The 23,339-nt window shown below is 53.3% G+C and overlaps 1 protein-coding gene across 4 annotated transcripts in view; it reads right to left on the reverse strand.

Annotated features, from left to right (window-relative positions):
• The window catches only part of MYRF (myelin regulatory factor), a 105,432-nt gene that overhangs the window by 8,096 nt on the left and 73,997 nt on the right, over positions 1-23,339 (reverse strand). Inside the window, exons 8-25 of one of the 4 annotated variants that reach the window (XM_067541501.1) lie at positions 22,140-22,335; positions 21,420-21,496; positions 20,923-21,033; positions 20,035-20,125; positions 19,220-19,285; positions 17,312-17,512; positions 16,458-16,566; positions 15,879-15,988; positions 13,980-14,140; positions 13,074-13,146; positions 12,539-12,627; positions 11,821-11,889; positions 8,980-9,060; positions 6,367-6,452; positions 5,856-6,017; positions 4,435-4,728; positions 1,057-1,144; positions 351-425 (exon numbers count right to left, since the gene is read on the reverse strand). In XM_067541501.1, coding sequence (XP_067397602.1) covers positions 351-425; positions 1,057-1,144; positions 4,435-4,728; positions 5,856-6,017; positions 6,367-6,452; positions 8,980-9,060; positions 11,821-11,889; positions 12,539-12,627; positions 13,074-13,146; positions 13,980-14,140; positions 15,879-15,988; positions 16,458-16,566; positions 17,312-17,512; positions 19,220-19,285; positions 20,035-20,125; positions 20,923-21,033; positions 21,420-21,496; positions 22,140-22,335 — 2,139 coding nt within the window. The remainder of the gene's footprint in view (positions 1-350; positions 426-1,056; positions 1,145-4,434; positions 4,729-5,855; positions 6,018-6,366; positions 6,453-8,979; positions 9,061-11,820; positions 11,890-12,538; positions 12,628-13,073; positions 13,147-13,979; positions 14,141-15,878; positions 15,989-16,457; positions 16,567-17,311; positions 17,513-19,219; positions 19,286-20,034; positions 20,126-20,922; positions 21,034-21,419; positions 21,497-22,139; positions 22,336-23,339) is intronic. The other 3 variants (XM_067541502.1, XM_067541503.1, XM_067541504.1) reach the window with 3 other exon arrangements.

Below are 23,339 nucleotides of genomic sequence, written 5' to 3' on the forward strand. Positions count from 1 at the left end.
TATCTCAGTTGGACTCACTGAAGAGAGCTCACAGTGTGAAGCAGGAGGGCGGAAAGCCCAGAGGTCCAGTCTCAGGAGCCAGTGATGCTGCATGACTTGCCCTGGAGGAAGAGCAACTCTCCTAGGGGGTCTGGCACACTGAAGGGGTTCCTTCTTGAGACGTTCCAAAGCTGGGGCGCAGCACTGATCCTGTGGATCCGGGACACCCTCCTACTCTGCATTTGCACTGTTACCCTCAGAATCCCTTCGAGTCCCTTTTCACTCACTATCACCCTGATAAACCCTTCACCCCCCTACCCACTGTAGACCTCCCTCTTGGACGCCAGCATCAGACAAGCGTTTCCACTCACTTCATCTCCAAGGTCAAGTTGGTGTTCACAGCTGTAGATGAGCTGATGGGGATGCGGTAGGTGACGTTTCCTCTCCTGCAGACAGAGAATTCGACACCTGTGGGATGGGTGCTGCGTTCCCCGCCCAAGCGGGCAGCGCCCCACCAAGGTTTTGCGGGCTCTTTGGGTGGCAGCACAAGACAGAGCTTGGGTAATGTGGCTCAAGGGATCGTCAATGGTGTGCACATCCATTCGTCGCCAGCACACTGGTTCCAACATAGCCCATCAGGGCTGGAGGGGCAGAAGATTCAGGATGGGATATGGAACCTCTCATCTCTAGAGCATCAGCTCCAAACATGGCCCTAGGTCGGCAGTGGCTCAAAGGCATTAGATGACTGGCGGCCTATGTGAAATGGGCTGGTGTGTGTCTCAGTCCAGTTCCTACTAGCTCAGTGAGCACATCACAAACCTCATTGCAGTCGAGAGTCACAGGCCTCCCCGCTGGCACTTCCAGCAGAGAGGCCAAGGACTGACTGGGGGATGGAGATTGAGTGCCTCTCCCTGCCAGGGGTAGCCTCTGCAGGCTGTGACGGCTAGCAGAGGAGCATGGGTGGAAACAATTGCTGCCCCTGCCCTATGGGTAACCAGAGGACTTCCGGCTCCAGGAGCTGTCACTCTGGCATTCCCTCAGCATTCAGGGGGAGGTCAGGTGCCGCCTCTCACTCACCTGCATGCGTCGCTGGCTGCACAGTACTGGGCAGTGATGGCCATGTCGTTCTCCACAATCCGTATGGAGCGGAGCGAAGCGTCCGGCCCTGCAGAGGGGGGAGAGGTTAGTGAGAAGGGGGAAAACAGCCAGAACTCCTGGGCTTGGAGAGTCAGAGCGGTTGGAGCTGGAAGGGATTTCTGGGATCCCTGAGTCTATGCCTGCCCCAAGCCCCCTCAGTGCAGAGGAGTTAGTTGTCTGCAGGCTCCCCACTAATCCCCTGGCTTGTTCTCCCCTGGGCAGGGTAAGTCTACTGCCTACTTGATCTCCCTGACAGACAGTGCTTCCTGCTGCCCAGCCTTCGGGGCTGGGGCCAAGGTTTTCAAGCACTCAGCTTCCCTCCTTAAACAAGTGGCCTGATTTGCAGAGGTGCTGTGTCCTCACTGACCCCAGGGACTCCTGTAGCAGCTGGGTTTCTCGACCCCCCAGTAATAAAGTCGCTCACTTTGGGTGCCTAGATGTGTAATTTAGGTGCCTAACATCAGCGGGGGGAGGGAGGGAGGGGAACTCTTGCTGACTCAGGCTGAGATTTTCACAGCAGCCTAAGGGATTTAGGTGCCCAAATCCCTATCCTAATTCCTTTAGGCTCCTCGCTTCCCTTCCTTGGCCAGCTGGGACATGGAGGTGACTGTTACCCCGTGTGCCAGACACATGCAGCTCTCTTTGCCTCATCATCGCTGCACCTTTCAGAAAGGGGGTGCACTGCCCTCTTTCAGTGTGTTTGGACTGGGCCACACAGGTGGGTTTATAGCCCACATTGAGATAATGCTACAGCTACTCCCTCTCTACCCTCCTTGGGCCCAGGTAGCATTGATCACCACTTTGTACAGCTTCTTTACCTCCACTGTTTGAGGGAGGTGGGCTACATCTGGGACTGTAATTCTCCCTCTCACTGACATCAGTGGGAAGACAAGAGGGTCCCATTAACCCCAGGCAAGCACAGGAGTGGCCAATCCTTGGGCTCTGGTGCCATCATGTTGCTAAAGCTACTGATCTTCTCTATGCAGCATTTCTCTCTCTCTCTTGCCCATTTACTTCCTTTGGTTTGGTATGGCAGAGAGCAAGCTGGAGGTAAAGCATTGTGTGGGAACCACACAGCCATGGGCAATTGGATGCATGGGGGTTAGGGTATGGGCGACATAGCTCTGTGATACCCCATGGAGCTCTTGATGGCAGCTGGCAGAGGGCACAGGGGTGCATAGGGTTTTACAGGGATCCTCTGGACTGGCTATCTACATAGTAGTTCACCAAGGGTAACGTGAGATCTCTATTGAGAGCCAGCAGCCTATTGGTCGGCATAATCATTGTGAAACATGTATGGGTAATATTTAAGGAGTCATGTATCTATAACAAAAATTATGTTCTCAAGGTGCTGGAGTTAAAACTGGTCACCAGGTGGTGACATACCTCGCAGATGTTCCTTTCAGGCAGGAGGTAACAGATGCCTATCTCCCTGTCTGGCCATTTGTGTGTTGTGTGCTCATGTGGTGTGTCTGGCTGCACATTGAGCCAGGTGCTAATCAAGAGATTGTAAAGTCTACAAGAAAGGAAATCTATCAGATGAAACGGCTTTCAGTGGGGCTGTCCTGTCGATGAATAAAGACAAAGGATGGGAATGGTATAGCTTAGGGGACAAAGAAACATACAAGATACTTCACCTAGGAGGCAAGCTAACAATGTGTTCGTCTCATGAAAGGAGGATCACAACCAGCTTGGCTTTAAAATGCTGCAAGAGTTTTGGGTGAGCATTATTCTACAACAGGGGGTCTCAACCAGGGGTAACGTACCTCTTGGGATACACAGAGGTCTTCCAGGGGTACATCAACTTATCTAGATCTTTGCCTAGTTTTACAACAGGCTACATTAAAAAGCACTAGAAGTCAGTACAAACTGAAAATTCATACAATGACTTGTTTATACTGCTCTATATATTTTACACTGAAAGTACAATATATTATATTGATTTATTTTATGATTATATGGTAAAAATGAGAATGCAATTTTTCAGTACAAAGTGCTGTGACATTTTTATGTCTGATTTTGTAAGCAAGTAGTTTTTATGTGAGGTGAAATTTGGGGTAAGCAAGACAAATCAGACTCCTGAAAGGGGTCCAGTAGTCTGGAAAGGTTGCGGGCCACTGTTCCACCAGACACGAGAGCACCTTGTGAATTAAGTCTAGGCTCTAAAATGCAGGTTATGATTTTGTTTTACATGTAGCCATTTGTTTCCAATACTTTCACTTGCTACTACTTTAATCTTTCTGCTTTGGTAAATAAACTTAAATACTTGACTTCACTACAAACATAGCCAAGTGCTGTGAACTGAGCTGGAACTAGTAAGCGGGACTGTACGGCTTCTTTGGAAGCAGTGAACACTGCCGGTGTGCAGTGGCCCAGGAGCTGGACGCGCCAGGTAGATGCTCAGGGGCTGGACCGTGCCTATCGCTAACCAGTGGAGGAACATCAGGGCCTGTGAGGCCTAGAGGGCAGGGCTTGTGTTGTCCGCAGCCGGTGGGATTGGGGAGCCGACCCCTGGCAGGCACAGACAAGGCTCCCTCACACTAAGGGCAGGTGCTAGCAACGTGGCTGACAGCTCTGGGTACCCTGGGAAGCATCACCCCCCCACCCCAAACTGCAGAGGAATTATGAATGCTCAAGCCAAGATGCTGGAGAACACCACACCCAATGGCCCTGCTGGCTGGCCTGCTACCCCTGGCCTTTCCAGAAAGCCTCACCCCCAGGGCTGCAAAGACCCCTCATTCCCAAAAGGCTTTAACAAGCACTGGGCAGAACGCAGCTCTGCTGGCGGCAAGCTCAGCTCCGCTGACATTACTGGTGCCTCTGTAGCTCTGGCCATATTGCAGGCAGGCCGGGGCACCCTGCCCCCAGCAGCTCTGGTGAGCTGGGTGACTAAGAACAACAGATCCCTTTGAAATTGCCAGGAGCATGACAACTGGCCTGCATCCAGAGCCATTGTAGGGGTGGGGTCACCACACTGAGGCTGAGGGGAGGTAACAGGGGCATTATGCCATTGCCTGGATACTAAAGTGATGGCCACTATATAAATACCTAACAGATTTTTTTCTCGTCTATTACTCCCAGGCAGCGTGGGGAAATGGGGATCCCTCGGGCAGCGCGCTGGCATGGCCACTGTGCGGTGGGGGGAATGAGAGGATTACAGGATTGGTCACACAGGGGGGAAGATGGGGGCCTGGGTTTGGCTGCAGTGTGGGGGAGGGGAGGGTTACAGACCCGCCGAAGGACATTTCAGGTGTGTAATGCAGCCGTTCAGATTGAGCCAACCAGACTGCCGGGAAAGAGGGAAGGGGGCCCACTCACCGTCCTGCCCGGTGCCTGCGATGCTGGGCGGCTGGCTGACGGGCTGGGTGATGCTGCGCTGCTGCCGGGCCAGCCCCGGCGGGAAGCTGTTGCGCGACAGCGAGAGGTTGGAGATGTATTTGGATTTGCTCTGAATGCGACTGAAGGGGGAGAAGGGGCTGGCATCAGGGCTGCCGAAGCCCTGCGCCCGTTCCGAGGTCTTTGGCCACTTGGTGTGGGAGATCACCTTCCCCGTCACACCCCTGGACTTGGCTTTGATGCTCATCGCCGGCAGGAGGGACGTGGGGCTCTGGTCTGAGGAGGGAGGAAAAAGAGGGATCAGAGTCAGAGAGGGGCAGAAAGAGCCACTCTGCTGCAGCTGCTAGGATGCTGGCAGAGGAACCTGCCCACCATGGCAGGGACCTCTCAGGCTAGGTGCTTCTCCAAGCAGAAGCACAATCAGGTCATCTCTGAGGAAGGAACTGAGGCCACTAGAGAGCAGCTTGTTACGAGAGACTGATGGAGAGCACCCGCCTTCTTTTCATGTGTCCCACCGCTTCTCTCGCTACCCCATTTATATCCCCTTCTCCAGATAACTTCCCCCCTCTCCTCCCCAGCAATGAGCTGAGACCATCCCAGCCCTACGTGCCCAGAGTGAAACTCCACAGCCATTTATGGAAAGGGAAGCCGATGTGAGTTTGGGATCTGCTGAGGGAAGGGAGGTCAGGGAAAGCCTCTGGCAGAGTCCAGGGGGGAGCTGAGTTCTGCAGTCTGGTTGGATGCAGCATGGGCTAATGAACATTATTGCCCAGAGATTTCTGACGCTGGGGTTGCCATGGGATCTGTAGTGGCCATCTCAGGTGCCATTCATGCTGTGATACCAGACAAGGAAGAAGAGAGCAAGCCAGCTCCTAGAACCATTGCCCGTATAGCTACCAGATGGCAAACTGTACATGAATGATGGCCTATCAAGCGTGCACTTACAACAACACAGACCCAGGGGCTATAACAGACAGGGTGCGGGCTCGCTCAGTCTGTCAGCTGCAGCTAGTGCAGCTGGGGGGAAACCCACGCTGGCTCCATCATGGGGAGACAAGTAGGCAGGAGGCCTGGAGCTCAGGACAAGGACTGTCTCTAAATCCTCCCCCAACACCATGGAGAGAGTGTAGGTAACAGCTGGGCTGTAAATCCTAGGCAGGGAATTTGCTGCCCCTGGAGAGGTTCCAATCACAGGGTGTCACAGCATGGGCTTGGACATTAGTGTGTGAACCATTGGGAAGGCTGCTCAGTCCAGCCATCACTTCCAGGCTTCTGGGGGATCAGGTGTGAGAGTATCAGCTCCTCAAAGCACGCAGCACCATAGAGAGGATGCTCGCTCAGAGCGTGGGCGGGGCAGAGACGTCGGCACGGTCTTGGCACGTCCCAGGTGGGCTGGTACTTACCTGTCCGGTTGGGGGCATGCGTCGGGCTGCTCTCAGAGACAGCAACAGAGGAGGCATTGGTGGGAGTGGCAGAACAGCACATGGAGAAACACGGAGGGCTGAAACACACGGCTACGCTACGGCCGGGCAAGCCATAGGCAAAGTCCGACCCTTTCACGGTCACTGCAAGACAAACACCAGGGACACTTGCTATGAGCCAGCTTCAGAGGGATAGAAGAGCATCAGCAGCACTGAGACAGCCCCCAGGACCCCCAGCACTGAGACACGGCCACATCCCCTCTGTTGTATCCCCGCCCCCAGAACTCCCCAGCGCCAAGACACAGCCCCAACCCCTCCACGGCCGCATCCCCTCTGCTATATTGTATCAAGGTTTCTGGGAACCCACATGAGCTCTGCTATTGTACAATACAGCACCAGGGAACTGCCAGCGTTATTAGCATTGGCTTGGTCACAGCAGAAGCATGTCCCCTGCCACACGCTCCCCATTCAGGTCTGCAGAGCTGGTACCTACCAGGGCGTGGGGAAGTGCCATCGCTAAGTCTGTCTGACGAAGCCGTGGAAGAAACAAGCTGAGTCTTATCGAAGTTCTGATTTAATCTAAAATGCAGGAAACATGGGTAAGAGCCTTTCACATAAGAAACAAAAGCACTGCCTAAATCTCTAGAGAGAGGGGGAGGGAGAAGGGGTTGTTTGAGGGAGAATGGGCAGGGCAGGAGTCGGAGGGACTGAGCCGGCATGGAGAGAAAGCAAAGGGAGAAGATGGGAGAGGGACTAAGAGCAGAAATGGAGAAAGAGGAAGAATGGGAGATTAGTGAGAGAGAAACGGGGAGAGTGCCAGGCTGGGGAAGGAAATGGTTGGCAGAGACAGAGGAGAGCTAGGAACAGAGGGAATGTCAGGCTAGATCGAGCCTAGGATCCCGGATCTGGCACTGACCAGCGCTAGCTGCTTCAGAAGAAGTTATAAGAAGCCCCTTAGCGAGTAATTATGAAATAACCTGCCCCCAGGGGAAGTTTCTTTCCAGTTCCAGCCAGTTAGGGGTTGGTTTATGGCCTGAAGCATGGAGCTTTAATTCCTTTCTGAAAAATCTCTTGGTGCTGCCGAACGTAAGTGGGTGGTATTCGTACCCAGATACATGTCTAATCCTCTTCTGAATCCCAGTAAGCCCGGGCTCTTGATTATCTGTTGTGGCAGTGGGTTTCACATGCTAATTGTGCTTTGTGTAAAGGGTTTCCTTTTATCAGATTCAAATGTATTGCCTTACTATGTCCTTGAATGTCCCCTTATTCTAGTATTATGGGAAAGGGTGAGGAGAAGTGCCTGGTCTACCCTCTCCCTCCCAGTCATTTTATACTCCCTTCTCATATCCACCTTCTTTCTAAACAAAACAGTTCCCATTTTTTCTCTGTCATCTCATAAGGAAATCTCTCCATGCCCTCAACAATCTCCATTGCTCAACTCTGGATCTCTGCTATCTCCTCTTTGAGTCACAGTGCTCAATTCCACGTGAATGCAGCTTATTCATGATCTATAATAGCAATAGATAATATTAGTCTCCACTCCATTCCTTATGCACCTTCACACTTTATTTGGTTTCCTGACCAGAGCTGCAGCTTGAGCAGAGGTCTTCATTGAGCTGCCTGCAAAGATGCACAGGTACCTTTCCTGAATGGTCACATTTAGAGCCAAGTAAGGCACTGGAGTAGTTCATATTATTCCCTTCTGTGTGCATTACTTTACCTATTTCAGCACTGAATTTCATCTGCCATCATGTTGCCTATTCACTTAGCTTGGTTAGATTTTTCTCAAGTTCCTCACAGTCTCTTCTAGTCTTGAGTAGCCTAAATAATATTGTGTCCTCTGCAAATTTTGCTCCCTCCTTTTTCAGGTGACTAATCAACATTATTAAAACAATATTGGCCTCAATATGGACCTTTGGATACCCAATTCTAACCTTTTGTGATGAAGGCTGGCCATTTATTTCTAGCCTTTGTTTTTTAGTCAGCTCCTAATTAGAACAGGGCTTTACCTCACATCCCAGGGCCCTTTACCTGCTATAATGCCCTCCACAGAATGACTATGTCAAGGGCTTTTTGAAAGTTCAAATAAATTATGCCATCCAGTTCTCCTTCATCCACTATTTTGTTGACATGATCAAAGGGTTCTAAGAGACTGATGAGGCATGATTTTTCTTTTTAGAAGCTGTGCTGGTTTGATCAGGCAGGTGGTTTATGCTTCTCTTTTAAATAGTATTACAACCAGTTTCCCTTAACTAAAGTAAGGCTTGCTGGCTGTAGTTCCCAGTGTCTTTTTTAAAGCTACATACAATAGCTGTTGCCCTCCATTCTTCCAGTGTTGGAGCTCATTTTAATGAGAGAGTGCACATTATACCTGGCGGCTCAGCCACTTCATTCTTCAACCCCTTCAGAAATCTTGGCTGTATGTCTACTCTGGATGGCTTGTTGCTCTTTAATTTACTCATGTGTTCCAGCACCTCCTCTTTTGACACTTCCTTCTTTCATAGTGCCTCATCTTTCTATTACCTGAGACTCAGAGGGCTGGGCGGAGGTCTCTCCAACATCTGCTGTGGCGGAGACTCATAGCAAGGAATTCTTCAGGGACTGATTCAGCCACACTTACTCTGAGTAGCACCATACTCCACAGCTAGTCCCCACAGGTGGCTCTACGGCACTCGAGTACAGGTGACAGGACCCCACCCTTATCTTCCACACATGCTCCCTGATGGTCCAGCCAACCTAATGAGTCTTTCACTGTTTTCTGGGTTCCAATCTACTTTAAAAATGTTTTTACTTTGTTTTTAATCTCCCTTTGGCTACTTGCTCTTCAAATTCCATCTTAGCCCCCAATTCCCATCTTACACATTGCCTGCTCACATCCAAGCTCCTTCCCACTGGCTTCATTAGGGTTGGATCCCCATTGTCGGAAGGATACCCATTTGACTCAAATGGCCTGGCCATTCAACCATGCTGGTTTTTCCCCTCGCCTTCCTGTTTTGTTAGGAGCATCTGTGCCTTCTTTAACACAGACAGAGGAGAAAGAAAATGAGGAGGCGGAGAAGGGAAGCAGCACTCAAATCAACAGTATAATGAAAGAAGAGTAACGTACCGTGGGCACAGGGCAACCGGGACCCCAGGACCCCTGTGCTGAAAAAGGGCCAAGAGACAGGCAGTGGGCACAGCAAAAGAGCTACAGGGCACCAAGAAAAGAGAGGAGGAGAGAGGGAGAGAGAGGAAGGATAACAGAAATGAAAATATAGAGGAAAGGAGGGAAGGGGAAAGAAAAAATACAGGAAAGAAAATGGGTTGAGATGGAGAAGTAAATGGAGCAGAAGGAAGAAGACCAGAAATGGGAGGAAGAGAGAGGGAAAGAGAGAGGTCAGTTATTCAGTAATGCGAGAGCCAACAGCAACCTGAGGCAAGTCTGCAAAGATCCTGTCTGCCACTGTCCACGTGGAAGCAAAGTGGGCAGGGAATCCAGGCCATCATGCTCATGTTCTCCTCAGGCCTTCAAAGGCTCTCCTCAGAAGGCCTGAGTCTCCGCTGGTGCAAACTGGCCTAGCTCCATTGAGGTCAGTGGAATGATGCTAATTTATCCCAGCTGAGGATCTGGCCTCAAGGTCAAGATCTTTGCTACACAGCCAATGGCTCCAGACACCCAAAAGTGGCTGTTTAAACAGTGCTGCAAAGACACTTTTATACCAAAACCTCAGTACACTGTTCTTTCTTCCTTTGCTTCTCCCATTTTGCTTGAGGCAGTTGAACAGAGAAGGCATTGCTCTGACCTCTGCCCGCTGATCTTGGCACAAACTAGGGAACATACTTTGGCTGGACTCTGCAACATCTGCTCATTAGACTCTACACTCAAGGAGCACCTAATTATCAACGTTTCTGTTATGGGCTTCCCCCCAGTGGCCAGATTCAACCTGTCATTCCTCAGGCAGCTCCCAAAGTCTGTTCGGATAAAACTGCATATCTAATATCACAGATCAACACTCATCAGAGGTCCTACAGCTCATTCTCCAGAGGATTGTCTCTATTAGGTGCCTCGAGTGATAGGCCTTTCACCACTACTCTGGTGGACTGTTCCCCAGACCAACACAACTCGTATGCTGTGTAGTTGTAGCCATATTGGTCCCAGGGTATTAGAGACACAAGGTAGGTGAGGTAATATCTTTTATTGGACTAACTTCCGTTGGCGAGAGAGACAAGCTTTCCAGCCACACAGAGCTCTGCTTCAGGGCTCGGAAAGATACTCCCAGCATCACAGCAAAATGCAAGGTGAAACAGATTGTTTGCATAAGTAATTAGCACATATTGTAATGGACCATTCAAGGTAGAATGGTCCATTAACACCTCTGCACTCAGAGGACAAAAAAGAGGGAGTTAGTGGGTTACAGATTGTTGTAATAAGCCATAAAGCCAGTGTCTCTGGATATTTTCATCCCCTAGACAGATTCTCTCATAGATTTCCACCCAATTTCAACAACCACCACACATCCATTAAACTCTCTCTGGGACACTCCCACACTAGGCATCAACTTCTTGGACACCACAATCAGCTTCAGCAATGGAATCCTACAGACAACAATACACAAGAAACCCACGGATCACCACACCCACCTTCACAGATCCAGTAACCACCCCAGATGCACCAAAAAATCCGTTATCTACAGCCAAGCACTCAGAAAGCACAGAATATGCTTCGAGGAGAAAGTCCGGGGTATACACTTTAACACACTTACAAACAGCCTAAACCAAACAAGGACACTCCACCCGAGAAGTGGATCTCATCGTGGATCGTGCCACCCAAACACCCTGAGAGAACCTGCTTCAATACAGAAATAAAACCCCCTCTAACTGTATATCCCTAGTTGTCACCTACCACCCCATGCTGGAACCCATATGGGGAATCATCAAACAACTACAACCCACACTCAATGGAGACCCCATCCTGAAATAAATCTTTCATGAACCCGCTCTTCTGGCCTTCAAACAATCCTCCAAGCACATCATCAGAAGCAAGCTTTCCAGGACACACCAACTCAATGGCCCGGCCACAACAACAGATGCAAAACCTGGAGACACATCTCCACTGCTACTGTGATCAACACCCCCCACACCACACCTTTCAAGATCCATGGGTCCTACACACCACAAAGTGGGTGAAACCAGACACTCACTACGCACTTGAATGGACTCACAAAGGAAAACAACAAAAGACACGAAACACCCTGTCACCTGTGGGTGAAAACTTTTCACAAAGGGATCGCTCTATATCTGACCTCTCAGTCTCATCATCAAAGGAAACCTGCACAACACCTTCAAAAGACAAGCCTGGGAGCTTAACTTCATTATTTTGCTAGACACAAAAAACCAGGGACTGAAGAGAGACACTGGATTTATGGTTTATTACAACAATCTGTAACCCACTAACACCCTCTTTTTGTCCTACGACTGCAGAGGTGTTAAAGGGCCACTCTACCTTGAATGGTCCCTTGCAAGACATGCTAACTACTTATGTTAAACAGTCTGTTCCCCACCTTGCATTTTGCTGTGATGCTGAAAGTACCTTTCCCAGCCCTGAAGCAGAGCTCTGTATGGCTCGAAAGCTTCTCTCTCTCACCAACAGAAGTTGGTCCAATAGAAGATATTACCTCCCCCACGTTGTCTCTCTATAGATGTATCTTGCTCAGTTTCACCCTTTGCTCCCAGTTAAGATTTAAAAGACAGACACCATAACCCCACCCACTTCCCCTCCATTGACTTGTCTGGGCAACCCTGCATCATTCCTTTAATCTCGCTACACAAACCTATCCCTCCAGCCCTGTGCTTGTCCTTTCTGCTATTCTCTGTACTCCCTCCTGTCTGTCAAGCACTGCAGGCCCCTAAGAAACAAAGAAGGCCAGGAAACATTCTGGGGGATGGCGTGCAGGAGGGGGACACGTACCCATCAATATCTGCAAGGTCCTCCTCGTTGCGCAAGCTCAGCACGTAGAGGGTGGACATGGACACCACGCTGGGAAGGAGAGAGAGAAGATTACACGCCCCGGCAATTTGTATCTGCACTGTGGTAGAAAGAAGGCGATTCTCCCTCTACAGCACCACAGTGGCCATTTGTCTCAGTAACCCAAGCCCATCATGGTTAGGTTGGCAGCTGCAGCCCAGCTACCACTCCCTCTCCAGCCCAGATAATGCTCACAGGGTCTTCATATCAGGCTCTTTTTATCATCCGCTTCTTGATGCCATAGATACAGCAGGCTGGCTTCAGATGGCTGAGCTGGTTGCCATGAGCTATGCCCCATCTGAGTGGGCAACAGGCTAGCACTGCTTGGGCAGGGGCACTGAGGTGGACAGCAGACTGAGGAGCGGGAAGGGAGCTGAGAGAGGAAGGGCGTTCGAGACACAGGGGCCAGCACAGAGGGAGGCCCAGAGACATGAACTGGAGAAGGCAACGGAGGCTGGGGTTTGGAGGAAGGTCTTGGTGGCGCAGAATACATAGGCCAGAGCCTTGAAGGTCAGGCCAGGGGTCAAACTCAGCCCCGAGTAAGCAGGCATGACTCCCGTGAATATCTCCCAGGCGAGACCCTGGCTGTGCCACGGGGCGGGGAAAGCGCCTCCCAGTGCTGAGGGCAGAGCAGCAGCAGTAGGGGTGTGCAGTCACTCACCTGAACGCCATGACGACGACCAGCGCGATGATGGTGCCTTGCAGGAAGCGCTGACTGATGCAGGCTTGTTCTGTGACAACAGACGGGGACTGCAGGAAAAATGCAGAGGAATCAACTGCCTGCCCGGTGTAGGGTTCACTGCATTTCTATCACACTCTGCCCTGGGGTCTCTACCCCGTCCCCTGCCAGCCCCGGGATGAGAGCACTGCACTGCTAGAGGCCATTCCTCCTGCATCCCACAATGCCCTTTGGTGGCCACTGAAGCAGCAGCAGCAGGACGGCCTGTTCCCAAGGCACTGGCTGGCCCCAATGCAAGAGGCAGGATGGCCGCAGGGCACTGGGAAAGGGAGAAAGGGCTGCAGGAGGAGGATACAGGCAGCTCTGCCCTGCTCATGTGTCCCCCCACTGCACAGCTGCCTGGAACGCAGCCCCCAGGCTCTGCACCACTGCCGCCCACGCACCCTCACTGCACAGACACACAGCCCTCCCCCACCCCTCATCACACCCCACATCGCTTCACAAAAGGCCCCCGTACCTTGCTGGCCATTTTGGGGGGCCTCTTTTTGTGGGGCACACTTCCTGCACGGCTGAACTGACTTCCTGTTTGGCTGCAAGGAGAGAAGAGGAGCTGAGGCGGGATGTGTCTCCCCAGGGCCCGGCAGCTACGCACAGGGGAGCTCACTGGGGGGCAGTGGGGTGCAGGTGGGAAACCAGGCTCAGTAACTGCAGGAGGAAAGCTTAAAGCACCATGGTGGGTTGAAGGGCCCGTCAGACAGCCCGGCCCTACACCGGCAAAGGCCCCAAAGGGTGAAAGGAAACGCAGAGCGAGGGGGCCGAACAACCTGACCTCTGCACCCCTCACCGCGCCATCCTGCAGGGAGGGCCTGCAATGGAGGTTTCACCTGCTCCTCACAGGTCGGAAAGCATGAACTGCCACGACGTGGCTCGCCCTGCATGGACCGTCGGACCGGGCTGCCATTTCCGTGCTGCAATCTTGTACCGGATTTTCCAGCCACTGCCTTAGGTTCAGTTTTTTTCCCTAACAGCAGCTCAGGGGTCATCTCCAGTCTCCAATATCCCAGCGCCGTGCTGAGGCCTGATTTCCCTGGGTCCCCACATTCCCCAGAGCCAGGCTGCCTGCGTCCAAATGGAAATCTCCCTGCACCCTGTGCCCCAAGGGCCAGGGTGTGTGTACCTGAGGGGGTAGTTAGTGCCCGAGGGGAGATCTCCCTGTATTCTTCCCCACCCCAGTGCCAGGTTGCCTAGATCCGAGGGGGAATCTCCCTGCACCCACCCCCAGCGCCAGGCTGACTGTGCCCCAGGGGGAATCTCCCTGTGTACACCCCAGCGCAGGCTGACTGGTGTACAGGCCTGAAGGAGAACATTCCTTTCTGCTCCCCTGCCCTGTGTTTGGATTGGGAGGGAGGGAGGACGCCTGTACCTGAACGCCCCAGAGCTGACTGTTGACTTCATGCTGTCCAGCCGCTTGAGCTTCGCCAGCTTGTGACTCCACCTTTCCAGCTCGTCAATGCGGGTCTCCAGGTTGTCAGTCAACTTGCACAGCTCTTTCACCGCCCCGACATTCTCCATGAAGATCCGCTCCTGCCGGGGCCCAGATCACTCTGCATGAGCCCTCTCCGGGAGCCGGGGGACAGATGCCCACACGGCCACAGACCTGCCTCGCCGCTTTCACATCGGTTGTCCCCTGAGCCACTCCAGACCTGCCCTACCCCGGGGGAAAGGTCGCTGTGTGCCGATCACACCCAGGCGGGGGGAAAGGCACAACAGGAAACACCCCCCACTGCCGCGTAGCCATCTGGACACTGATATTTATACACATCTTTTAATGTGTTTACTTCAATTGGTCTCTCGGCATGAGGGGTCCTTGGCAGCCTGTCAGCACCCAGCTCTTCTCAACGACAGAGACATTCACCGCCTGGCCAATCAGAAAGCCAATCCTGACATTCACCGCCCCCAGAGAGCGAGCACCTGCCAGCCACGGCCTCTCCAGTACACAAAGGAGCTCCAGTCCAAGGCCCCATTGCTCACAACTTCAGCACTGTCCCATGGGGCTGGGAGGGGGGGAGGTGCGCACTCAGGTGTCACCTCCTTATCCCCAAACCCTTTTCCCTATTTCTTCCACCCACTGTGTCTTGTCACAATCCCAACCTGATCCCTATCTGATCTACGTGCCTAGCACGATGGGGGGCCTGGTCCTTGCTTTGGGGCATCTAGACCCTGTAGGTAATTCATAGCAGTAGGCAGTTCCCGGCTCAAAGCCAGCATGATAAACTCTCCCTGGGGACCAGCGGGCAGCCCCAGTGTAACGTGCTTCTCACAAGACACACTACATAAACAAGCAGCTCCCTCCCTCGCCCCCCAACGCTATGCTGCAGCTCCTTTTTACATGCCGATATTGGGGCAGCCCCCTGTAGGGTGCATTGCAGGAATCTAATCTGGAGTGTACAAAACCATAGGTGGCAGTAACAAGGTCTGCATCCAAAAAAAAGCGCTACAAAAGTCAGACACAGAAGAAGAAAAAATACATGCCTGGCCATTGTCACTGCCTGTCATCTAACTGCAGAAGGGAAATGAACCTCAGCCAAGAAGGAACAGAGCCACCCAGTATCGGCCCTGTTCATTCCCGCTACAGTCTACAGGCAAGTCCACCAAATCCCACAATTAACAACACGAAGGGCAGCTGGCAGACGTGTTGAGATCAGCACAGACACCTGATTTTTATCCACTGCTGGTGGAGATCATCTCCAGCACAGCTAGTGCAGCCTCAGGCATCGCCTGGGTCAGGAGCCAGACTGCCAAGAGCTGAGGAGAACTGGAGCCACGTGCTCCGGGCTGGCTTGCCACAACCTCCTCTGTTGTCTGAACCAGAATGGGAAGATTAGTTACAGCATCATAATTTGGCAAGTGATTTTTTTTTTTTTTTTTTGGATGGGGCCATAAGCCTTACAACAGTTTGCTTGAGGGAAGCCAGGAACAGGCCCTCCCTCAAGGAACTGCTGTCAACGTCCACCAATATTGGGCTCAAGTCTTCCCACTGGCCATCACCATCCCAGAAGGACATGGGTCCAAGATGCAGAGTAACTAATGCTACCTCACTGCTACCTCAAAGAACACATCTGGCTGAAACTCAAGCAGGAAAGACTGGGCTTAAAAGTGTTGGTAAGGGATCATTTCCCAGGTGTCAGATTTTGACTCTGTTTCATCTCCATCTTTATGTGAAGGGGAAAAAGAAAACACACCGAAATTCACCATCCTCCCCCGCCCCTATAATCACTAGTTCCTACTCATCCCCCATCAGCTCTGTGGAGGTACCACTAACCTTATTCACCACCAGGAAGTTCTCGATGGTCTTCCCATTGGCAAAGACCATGTCCCCAGTGTCTTTCACTGCTTCTGGGAGAATCTCTTTCACTTCCTGAGCAATGACACCTGCATGGAAACCACAGCACCAGTCAGTGGTTCCGGCCCCCAAGAATCCTTCCACAATTGCTGACTACTTCTCACAAGTCACACAGTTGCTGACGTAAACCCCACACGCTGTGCGATGATTAACAATGAACCAATATCCATCCCAGAGTCGCCAAAACACAGCGTGTAGGGGACTTCATTTCCTGAAAGGCCAATACACAGCCAGAATTTAACCTGAGCCTAAAGCCAATGGAAAACAGCTAGGAAAGGGACAATTGGATAGACTGATTCCCAGGTTGTATACCATATATGCATTCTACAATTTCTTTGGACAGCTGCAAGACAGGATTGAGAAACATCAGTACAGCCGTGATGGAGCAGCAGGCGCTGCTGTGAGTTATGACTAAGGAGCAATGGTAGTTTGCACTAGAACTCCCCCACAGTATAAAACTGTGAGGATGAAGCCCGTGGGTTGGTGCAGGGACCGTACCTGTCTCAGACGTGCTTTCAATGCCCACAGTGGCAGCGAACTCTGGCTTGTAGTTATAGTGCACCAGCCGCATGCGGGAGATCCTCTTCAGCTGTTCCGTGGTGTCCACCTGTGACAAGGCGAACGCACAAGATCTGTAAGTAGGACGCTGTTCCCTAAGGGTCCAAGAATCTGGCCCCAGGCAGCAAAGAGTGATGGCCACAAGGGCTCACATCAGTGTCTACAGCAGCAGGTCTCATAGATGCCAGACCCTGAATGAGAACGCCCACCTCCCCAGATCCATCTGCTGGACCAAGTCTGCTAGCCAGTTGTAGCCAGGGTTAAGAGCCAGGATTCATTAAACAAGGAACAGGTCAATGAGAAAACGGAGTGAGCCACATCACTCCCTCCCTCTCCCCCACACGCCACGGGATGGGGCAAAGACAGCTCTCAGATACTTGAAAACCTCACTGCACCTAATGGCATCTGACCTTACTATCCAGATCAGGTAAATTAAGAACCACAAGGGCCTTCCCCCAAGGCTCTGACTGACCCTGACCGGAGGCAGGATCAAGTTTGGCTTGATGTCTTTGGCGGTTTTCACATTTGCTGTTCTGCACTTCCTGGTTCCCGCTAGAAGAAAAGCTGAAATTCCATGACACAGGCAGTGCAATGGAGGGAGGCTGTTCTGCACTCATGGGATTTCCAGCTTGCTGGGCGAGAGGCAGCTCTCACGCTCTCAGGAGACACCCTTTCCTCACAGCTTTTCCCGCTCAGCTGGGCGGATGGAACGTGCTCACATGAACATCCAAACTTTTAGGTGCCTCTCCAGACCTACCACCTGCTGTGCCCCGCCAAGCTTCCCCAGCTCTCACCTCCTGGATGTCATCTTTCGCTCGGATGTCTGACGGGTGCATCAGCGATCCCATGACCTTCACGTTGCCATGGACCACCAGGGCTTCATCCGGGCGGTCAGTGTTGATGCCAACTCGGCCGTGGTGAAAGACGGTGTCAGGGAGCTGGGCCCGCTGCCAGAGGACATCACTGTCGCTCTCAAATTGACCTGGGTTAGAGGCCTGTGGAGAGGCAAGAGGGCCACGACTGAAGAGCATCCAGATCAACCACAGAGATTTTTCAACGGTGACAAAACCAGAGAGAGGAGAGGCCGATGCTGCTAGGCAGAGACAGTACGGACATGGGAGGGGTTTTAACAGAACCCTAAGCAGGACCCCCCAAGATTTCTCCCCCTGAAATACATGCCAGAGGGCCAGCATGCCATGCACAGCTGGGATGGAAGATGCGTGGATGGGGGGTGCCCCCACATCTCTGTGATGAGAAGATCCCTGAGCTATCACGGCTGCCTGCCACGGCTCAGGACGTGCAAGATCTACACGGGCTTTCAGTCACTGGCATGGATGGGGAAACGTGGTAAACGGGCTTGAGGAGCAGCAATGGAGCCTGGGTGAGGACTGAAGCACCTGGCCAGGCTGCACCCTTATTCTACAGTTGCCTTGTACGCGAAGTGGAACGGAATCTCTGCAAGCCTAGGGCAGCCTGTTCCAGGGGTGTGGGAAAAACAAGGAGGTTCGCTGGGTTTAATTGGCAAGTGCCTGAGGACCCAGCCATGTAAGGATGTGTCTACACAGCGATGAAACCCCATGGCACCACGCCTCAGAACTCAGGGCGGCTGACTCAGGCTCGCAGGGGTGTAAAACTGCAGTGTAGATGTTCGGGTTCAGGCTGGAGCCCAGGCTCTGAGACCCTCCCCCTTCACGGGGTCTCAGAGCACAGGTTCCAACCTGAGCCCCAATGTCTACACTGCCGTTTTATAGCCCCACAGTCCGAGCCTGATGCCCCAGCCAGTCGTGGCCACGCCACGGGCCCTTTTATCGCTGTGCAGCCACCGGAAAAGGTTCCCTGCCCAGCTGTCGATGGAAAAGCTCAGTAGCAGGTACATGAACTATTATCATCCTGGGATTGTAAAGCACAAAAGCCAGCAACACCAGCTCCACAGGAAGGTGCTAGGGCAGCAATCCGCCTGAACTCCCCCGCCCAATGCAGGGCGGCACGGCCAGCAGAGGACACACACAGCCACTGGGTCGCCGGGGGCATCATGCAGAGCGCTGCGGCAGTACAAAGCAATGTAGCAAAAGCAGACAGAGGAGCAGGAGACGGGAGTTCTGCGTGGGGCCGAGAAGGGGTGAGGAGTTCGCTCCCTGAGCCTATGGCAGCAAAGCCCTGCCTGCACTTTGTGAGGAAATAGCCCTGCAGTGGGGTGTTCTCTGCTCTCTGATCCCCGTCTCTGAGCCAGGCTCTCTCCCAGAAAGCAGGTACCAGCCGAGAGAAACAAACTAAATGCAGCATCTATGTCCGCACCTTTCCTCTCCCAAAGTGAAATCTCCCACTTCCTGTGCCTGACGCTACCTGAGACCTTGGAACTGTGCTGACGCTCTGCCTGCCCAATACGAGGCCCGCACAGACTCATCCCCTGGAAGGTAGCGCTGCCGGGGCTGGAACCTCCTGAGAGCAGAGGGCGGCTGGAAAGAGAACGACGGGCCAATTCTCCCTCCCTGGAGCAAGGCTCACACTGAATCTCGCAAGGCGCTGCTGGGATGTCTCTCACAGGGAGCTACGGGTCTATATCTTATCTCCACACTGCCTCGGCCATGGCTGCTACTGTGCCCTGATCAGGGGGTTGAGTCTGTGTGATCCAGGCTGTCTGTTTTTCCCACAGTTTCTGTGGTGGAGCCCCCCGGAGACTGCATAGTTCATCGTGTACTTACTTGTCTGCAGACTCCGGGGTCCCCGTCCGCCCTCCGTTTGTGTTTTAACCCCGAACTGGCCCTTTGCTAGAGGAAACGGACAAAGCACTTAAAAGGCGGCAGGGCGGAGACAGCCAATCACAAAGTCACAGTCTGACTCTCACTGCTTCTTGCTTCCGAGCGGCCATGCAGCGCCAGAACTGGCCCCTTCCCCAGGGCTACGTTCCTCAGACCCCACACTCCCGATCCCCATAAGAGACCAGAGCTTGACTAGCTGAACCCTGGGAGAACCTGTCAGGGGAATCAAGTCTCTTTCCTGCCTGGCCTTGACTCCAGCCTTTGGCACTGCTCACCTAGCGCCCATGGGCTGCCCCTCAGACGGGCTCCCTCAGGTGTACGCATCTGGAAAATTCAACCAGGACACCCACTGAAGCTCCCCAGGCAGCACCGTTCCCTTGCTCCCCACAGTCCCTTCCCACGACACGTCCCCAGCCTCGCACTCCCCTCCTGAAGAACGCGCCTTCTTCTCTGTCCGTGTCCCTCTGTGCTGGGTTCCTGCGGGGCCGAGGGAAATGGATCCTCTGACTGGAAGACGTGGGCTGCCTTCTTCATAAAGTGCGGGAGGGGTCGGGAGCGGGGTCCCAGAAAGCCAAGCAGGGAACAGTGCGGAAGGGCAGCAGGGGTCTTGAAGAGCCAAGCAAAGGGTGGTGGGGGGTACTGAAAAGCCAGGAGAAGGGGGAAAGGAAAGGAGCCCCAAACAGACAAGCAAAGGATAGTGGGGACCCTGAGAGCCAGAGCGGGGATAGGGGTGTCCTGTGAGTCAGGGGAAAACTTACTCTGACGATGATGCGCTCAGAGATGTGGGCAGCCAGCGTGTAGGTCTGGTTCTGGGCATGGGCCTGCAGGGCCACCACGAGCATGAAGTACCTACAAATGACAGACACCCATAAGGGTCATCTGCAGCTGGGGAGGAGCGCGTCCCCAGAGGGGCATGGCTGACACTGCCTTCCCTCACACAGACGGGGAAGCCCCTGTGCCACAGCCGGTGCAACTAATATTCCTACACTTTCCCCAGAGGGGGGACACACCTCTCATGAGCACGGTCTGATCCAGCCAACATTTAGATCCTCTAGACATCCACTGCCCCCATGACAATACCCTTCTGCTGCAGCCATGTCTACAAGGGCATTCGGCTGCTGTGACGATTTTTCTTTGACTGCACGGTCTCCTCCAAGGCCCTGCGGCGGGACCTGCTCAGGCTGGGCTCCGATCACTGCTCACGTGCTCAGCAGGGTGGAGCTGGACCAGAGATGGCAAAAGAAACCCAGGGCACCACAGGGAGCGGCGCTGGTGAGCGAGTCGGGCTTGCTCTTCCTTCCGTATTGGTACTGACCTGGCTCCTCAGCACAGCGCCAGGGGGGGTGCGTTGCTGCTTTCAGCTGGGATCTAGACCCACAGTTGTAGCTACTTGCCCAGGGGCTCGCCCTGCAAATGCCTCGCCCCTGCGTTCAGTGCATGGCAGGATAGCTCCGCAGAGCCCATCTCCTGCATCCCCCTTTCCTTTCTACCGATCGAGGCGGCCTGCATGAGGCAGTACTGCTCCCAGACAGCAGGGACAGCTCTGCTTCAGTCTGCCCCCCTCCCAAATCGGCCTCCCTGAGTCCCACGTACACAGCCCGCCCAACCCCCGTCGCAGGCTTGGCGGAAACCAGGTTGCTCCGTACCTCTGGTCAGGGTTGGGCTTGCCCTTCTTCCTCATGTTATTGGCCGTGGTCTCGCTGAAGTGCAGCCGTCCCACCGTGACCTTCGTAACCTGCTCCGGAGGCAGATTGACCCTGGAGGGGGAAGCAGAGGAGCAACTGAGGACACAGCTGGAAAGGAGGCCACACGGAGAACAGCCATTTCCCCTCATGTGGGCAGATCAGCCCCAGCTGCCATCATCTGGGGGGACTCCCTCCTCTTCCTCACTTCAATGGGTGCTGCCAAAGTGCCTCAAATCAGGCTCTGCGGGCAAGAGGAACCCACCCCAGGGTTAATGAGTTCATTGTTGGGCAGGGAGTGATTATTTTGGGAAGTGAAGGAGACAGAGAGACCACCTGAGCCCTCCATGCCAGCACTTCACAGCCCCTCACCCCTCTCTGCCATCCTATCCTCAGGTGTATTCATACCAAGGACCCTCCCCCTCCACGGTCCTCGCTGCCACGCCCTGGGCAGTACTCACGTGACAGGGTTGAAGGGCCGTTTGCTGCGGTCAGACTGCGACTGCTCTATGTTGATCGATTGGTTCAAGGCCTCTAGCTGAAGGGAAAGATCCAGGCACATTACAGAAAGTGGAATAGCATGCCTTTACCCTCCCTCAACCCCTTTCCCCGAGCCGTGTGCAATCCATCCATCTAGCCGCACACCCAAAGTGCATCTAGGCCCGCCCCCTGGAAATTTCCCTCATTGGCACCATAACCAGTGCTCAGAAAAGCCAAGTTTACTTTGCCCCCTAGCCATTGCCTGTACCCTCTCCTCTAAGAGAGGGCAGGAGATCGCTACGCTTGTTGGGGCCAGATGGCCCCTTCCCTGGTCCTCATATATAGACTCACACGTACAGGCGCTGACGTACACAGGCACATGCACAGACAAGCCAGATTTCCCAGGGGATCCTGCCTCTTCACTGCCTGTTCTCTCTCTACTAGACTTCAGCCTACCTCACCCAGCAGGTGGGGCTATAGCACAAGGCTCAGACCCTTCCTTTAGGCGACCGAGGTCAAGCAGAACTTGTGATTCCCACCCATGTGCAGGCAGGATCACACGTGCTCGTGTCACACCCGTTGGCTCCCCTGTGCAGGCTCACTCCCTGGCCCACACGCCGTCACCCACACACAGTACACATGCCGGTGCAGCCTGTAACGGCCGTCAGCTCTTGCGGGGTCCCCCCCCCCTCAGGACTTGCCTTCACTCCATGCAGTTTCAGGTAGAAGCAGTCGAGGGGCTTCAGGCCCTCTGGGGTCTTCACGTACTTGGGATCTCCGATCATGCCAATGTAGACTGTGACCTGGAAGTGATTCTTCTTCTGGCACACGAAGGCATCGTCGCCCACCGAGAAGTTGAACCCTTTGTCTGCATCCACCCGGTATGTGGGCGGGGGTCTGTGCACCACGGTAGGGGAAAAAAAGGCAGCAGGGGTTAGACTGAAGGGCAAATGACCTGCCGATATTTCCGCATAGTCTGATAATTTATACCACGGCAGGGCTGCAGCATAAACAGCGAGAGTGTTTCACGGACACATCTCATCCCATTAATGATCACACAGGCCAGCTCTCCTCATGTTTACAATCGTATAACATCCCCGTGGCAGCTACAGGAATGACTAATGTGGGAAAGTAACAAGAGGGAAGTACTGTATGTATTTTTAGTTGTCTTTTAATGCCACTCAGTTAGCTGGAAACGAAGAGGAGGAGCCAGCAGCGTGTGACTAGCCCACCTCTATGCAGATCACCGCAGGCGTTCTGCTTTGTGGGTCACAAGTGATCCAAAGACCCCATTTTGTGAACTTCTGGTTTACAGCGATATTTATCCAAGGATCCCAATGTGCTTGACAGGAACATGCCTCAGGTTACGGCTAGATGGAGGGTGACAAATTCGCCACCGTCAGATCGATTGATCCGGATCAACCGAGCGGAAGTGGAGACCCACTCCATCGACCCAGAAATCGACGCTGTTAATCCACCTCTGCCAGGTGGAGTAACGCTGCATCGACGGGAGCGCATTTCCCATCGGCGCAGCGAACCGAAGACCCCCGGTAAGTAGGAGGTAGAAAGAATTTAACGCCAAATTTTGCAGCAAGTGTAGACAGAGTCTTAGCTAATTCTGGGTTCAAACTCAGCATAGTTACTGGACTTGGGATTCACTCAGGACACCAGGGTTACTCCCAGCTCTTGTACAAGGTGCCACCGAATCTTTCACGCCCACAAGGGGAGGGGGCGACAGCCTGGCATCTCATTTGAGAGGCATCATGTCCAATCACAGATTTCCCCCTTGTGCCACATTGGACATTGACTCCATACAGATTCAGGGGGAAGAGAGCGCTCCACATGGAGTGAGCATGTCCTGCTGCCCCTGCATTGTCCTTGGAGGTCTCCCATTTACTGGC

This window comes from Emydura macquarii, unplaced genomic scaffold (genome assembly GCF_026122565.2).
Source record: "Emydura macquarii macquarii isolate MOO-44397 ecotype Brisbane River unplaced genomic scaffold, CSIRO-AGI_Emac_v2 contig_670, whole genome shotgun sequence".
NCBI classification, from domain to species: Eukaryota; Metazoa; Chordata; order Testudines; family Chelidae; genus Emydura; species Emydura macquarii.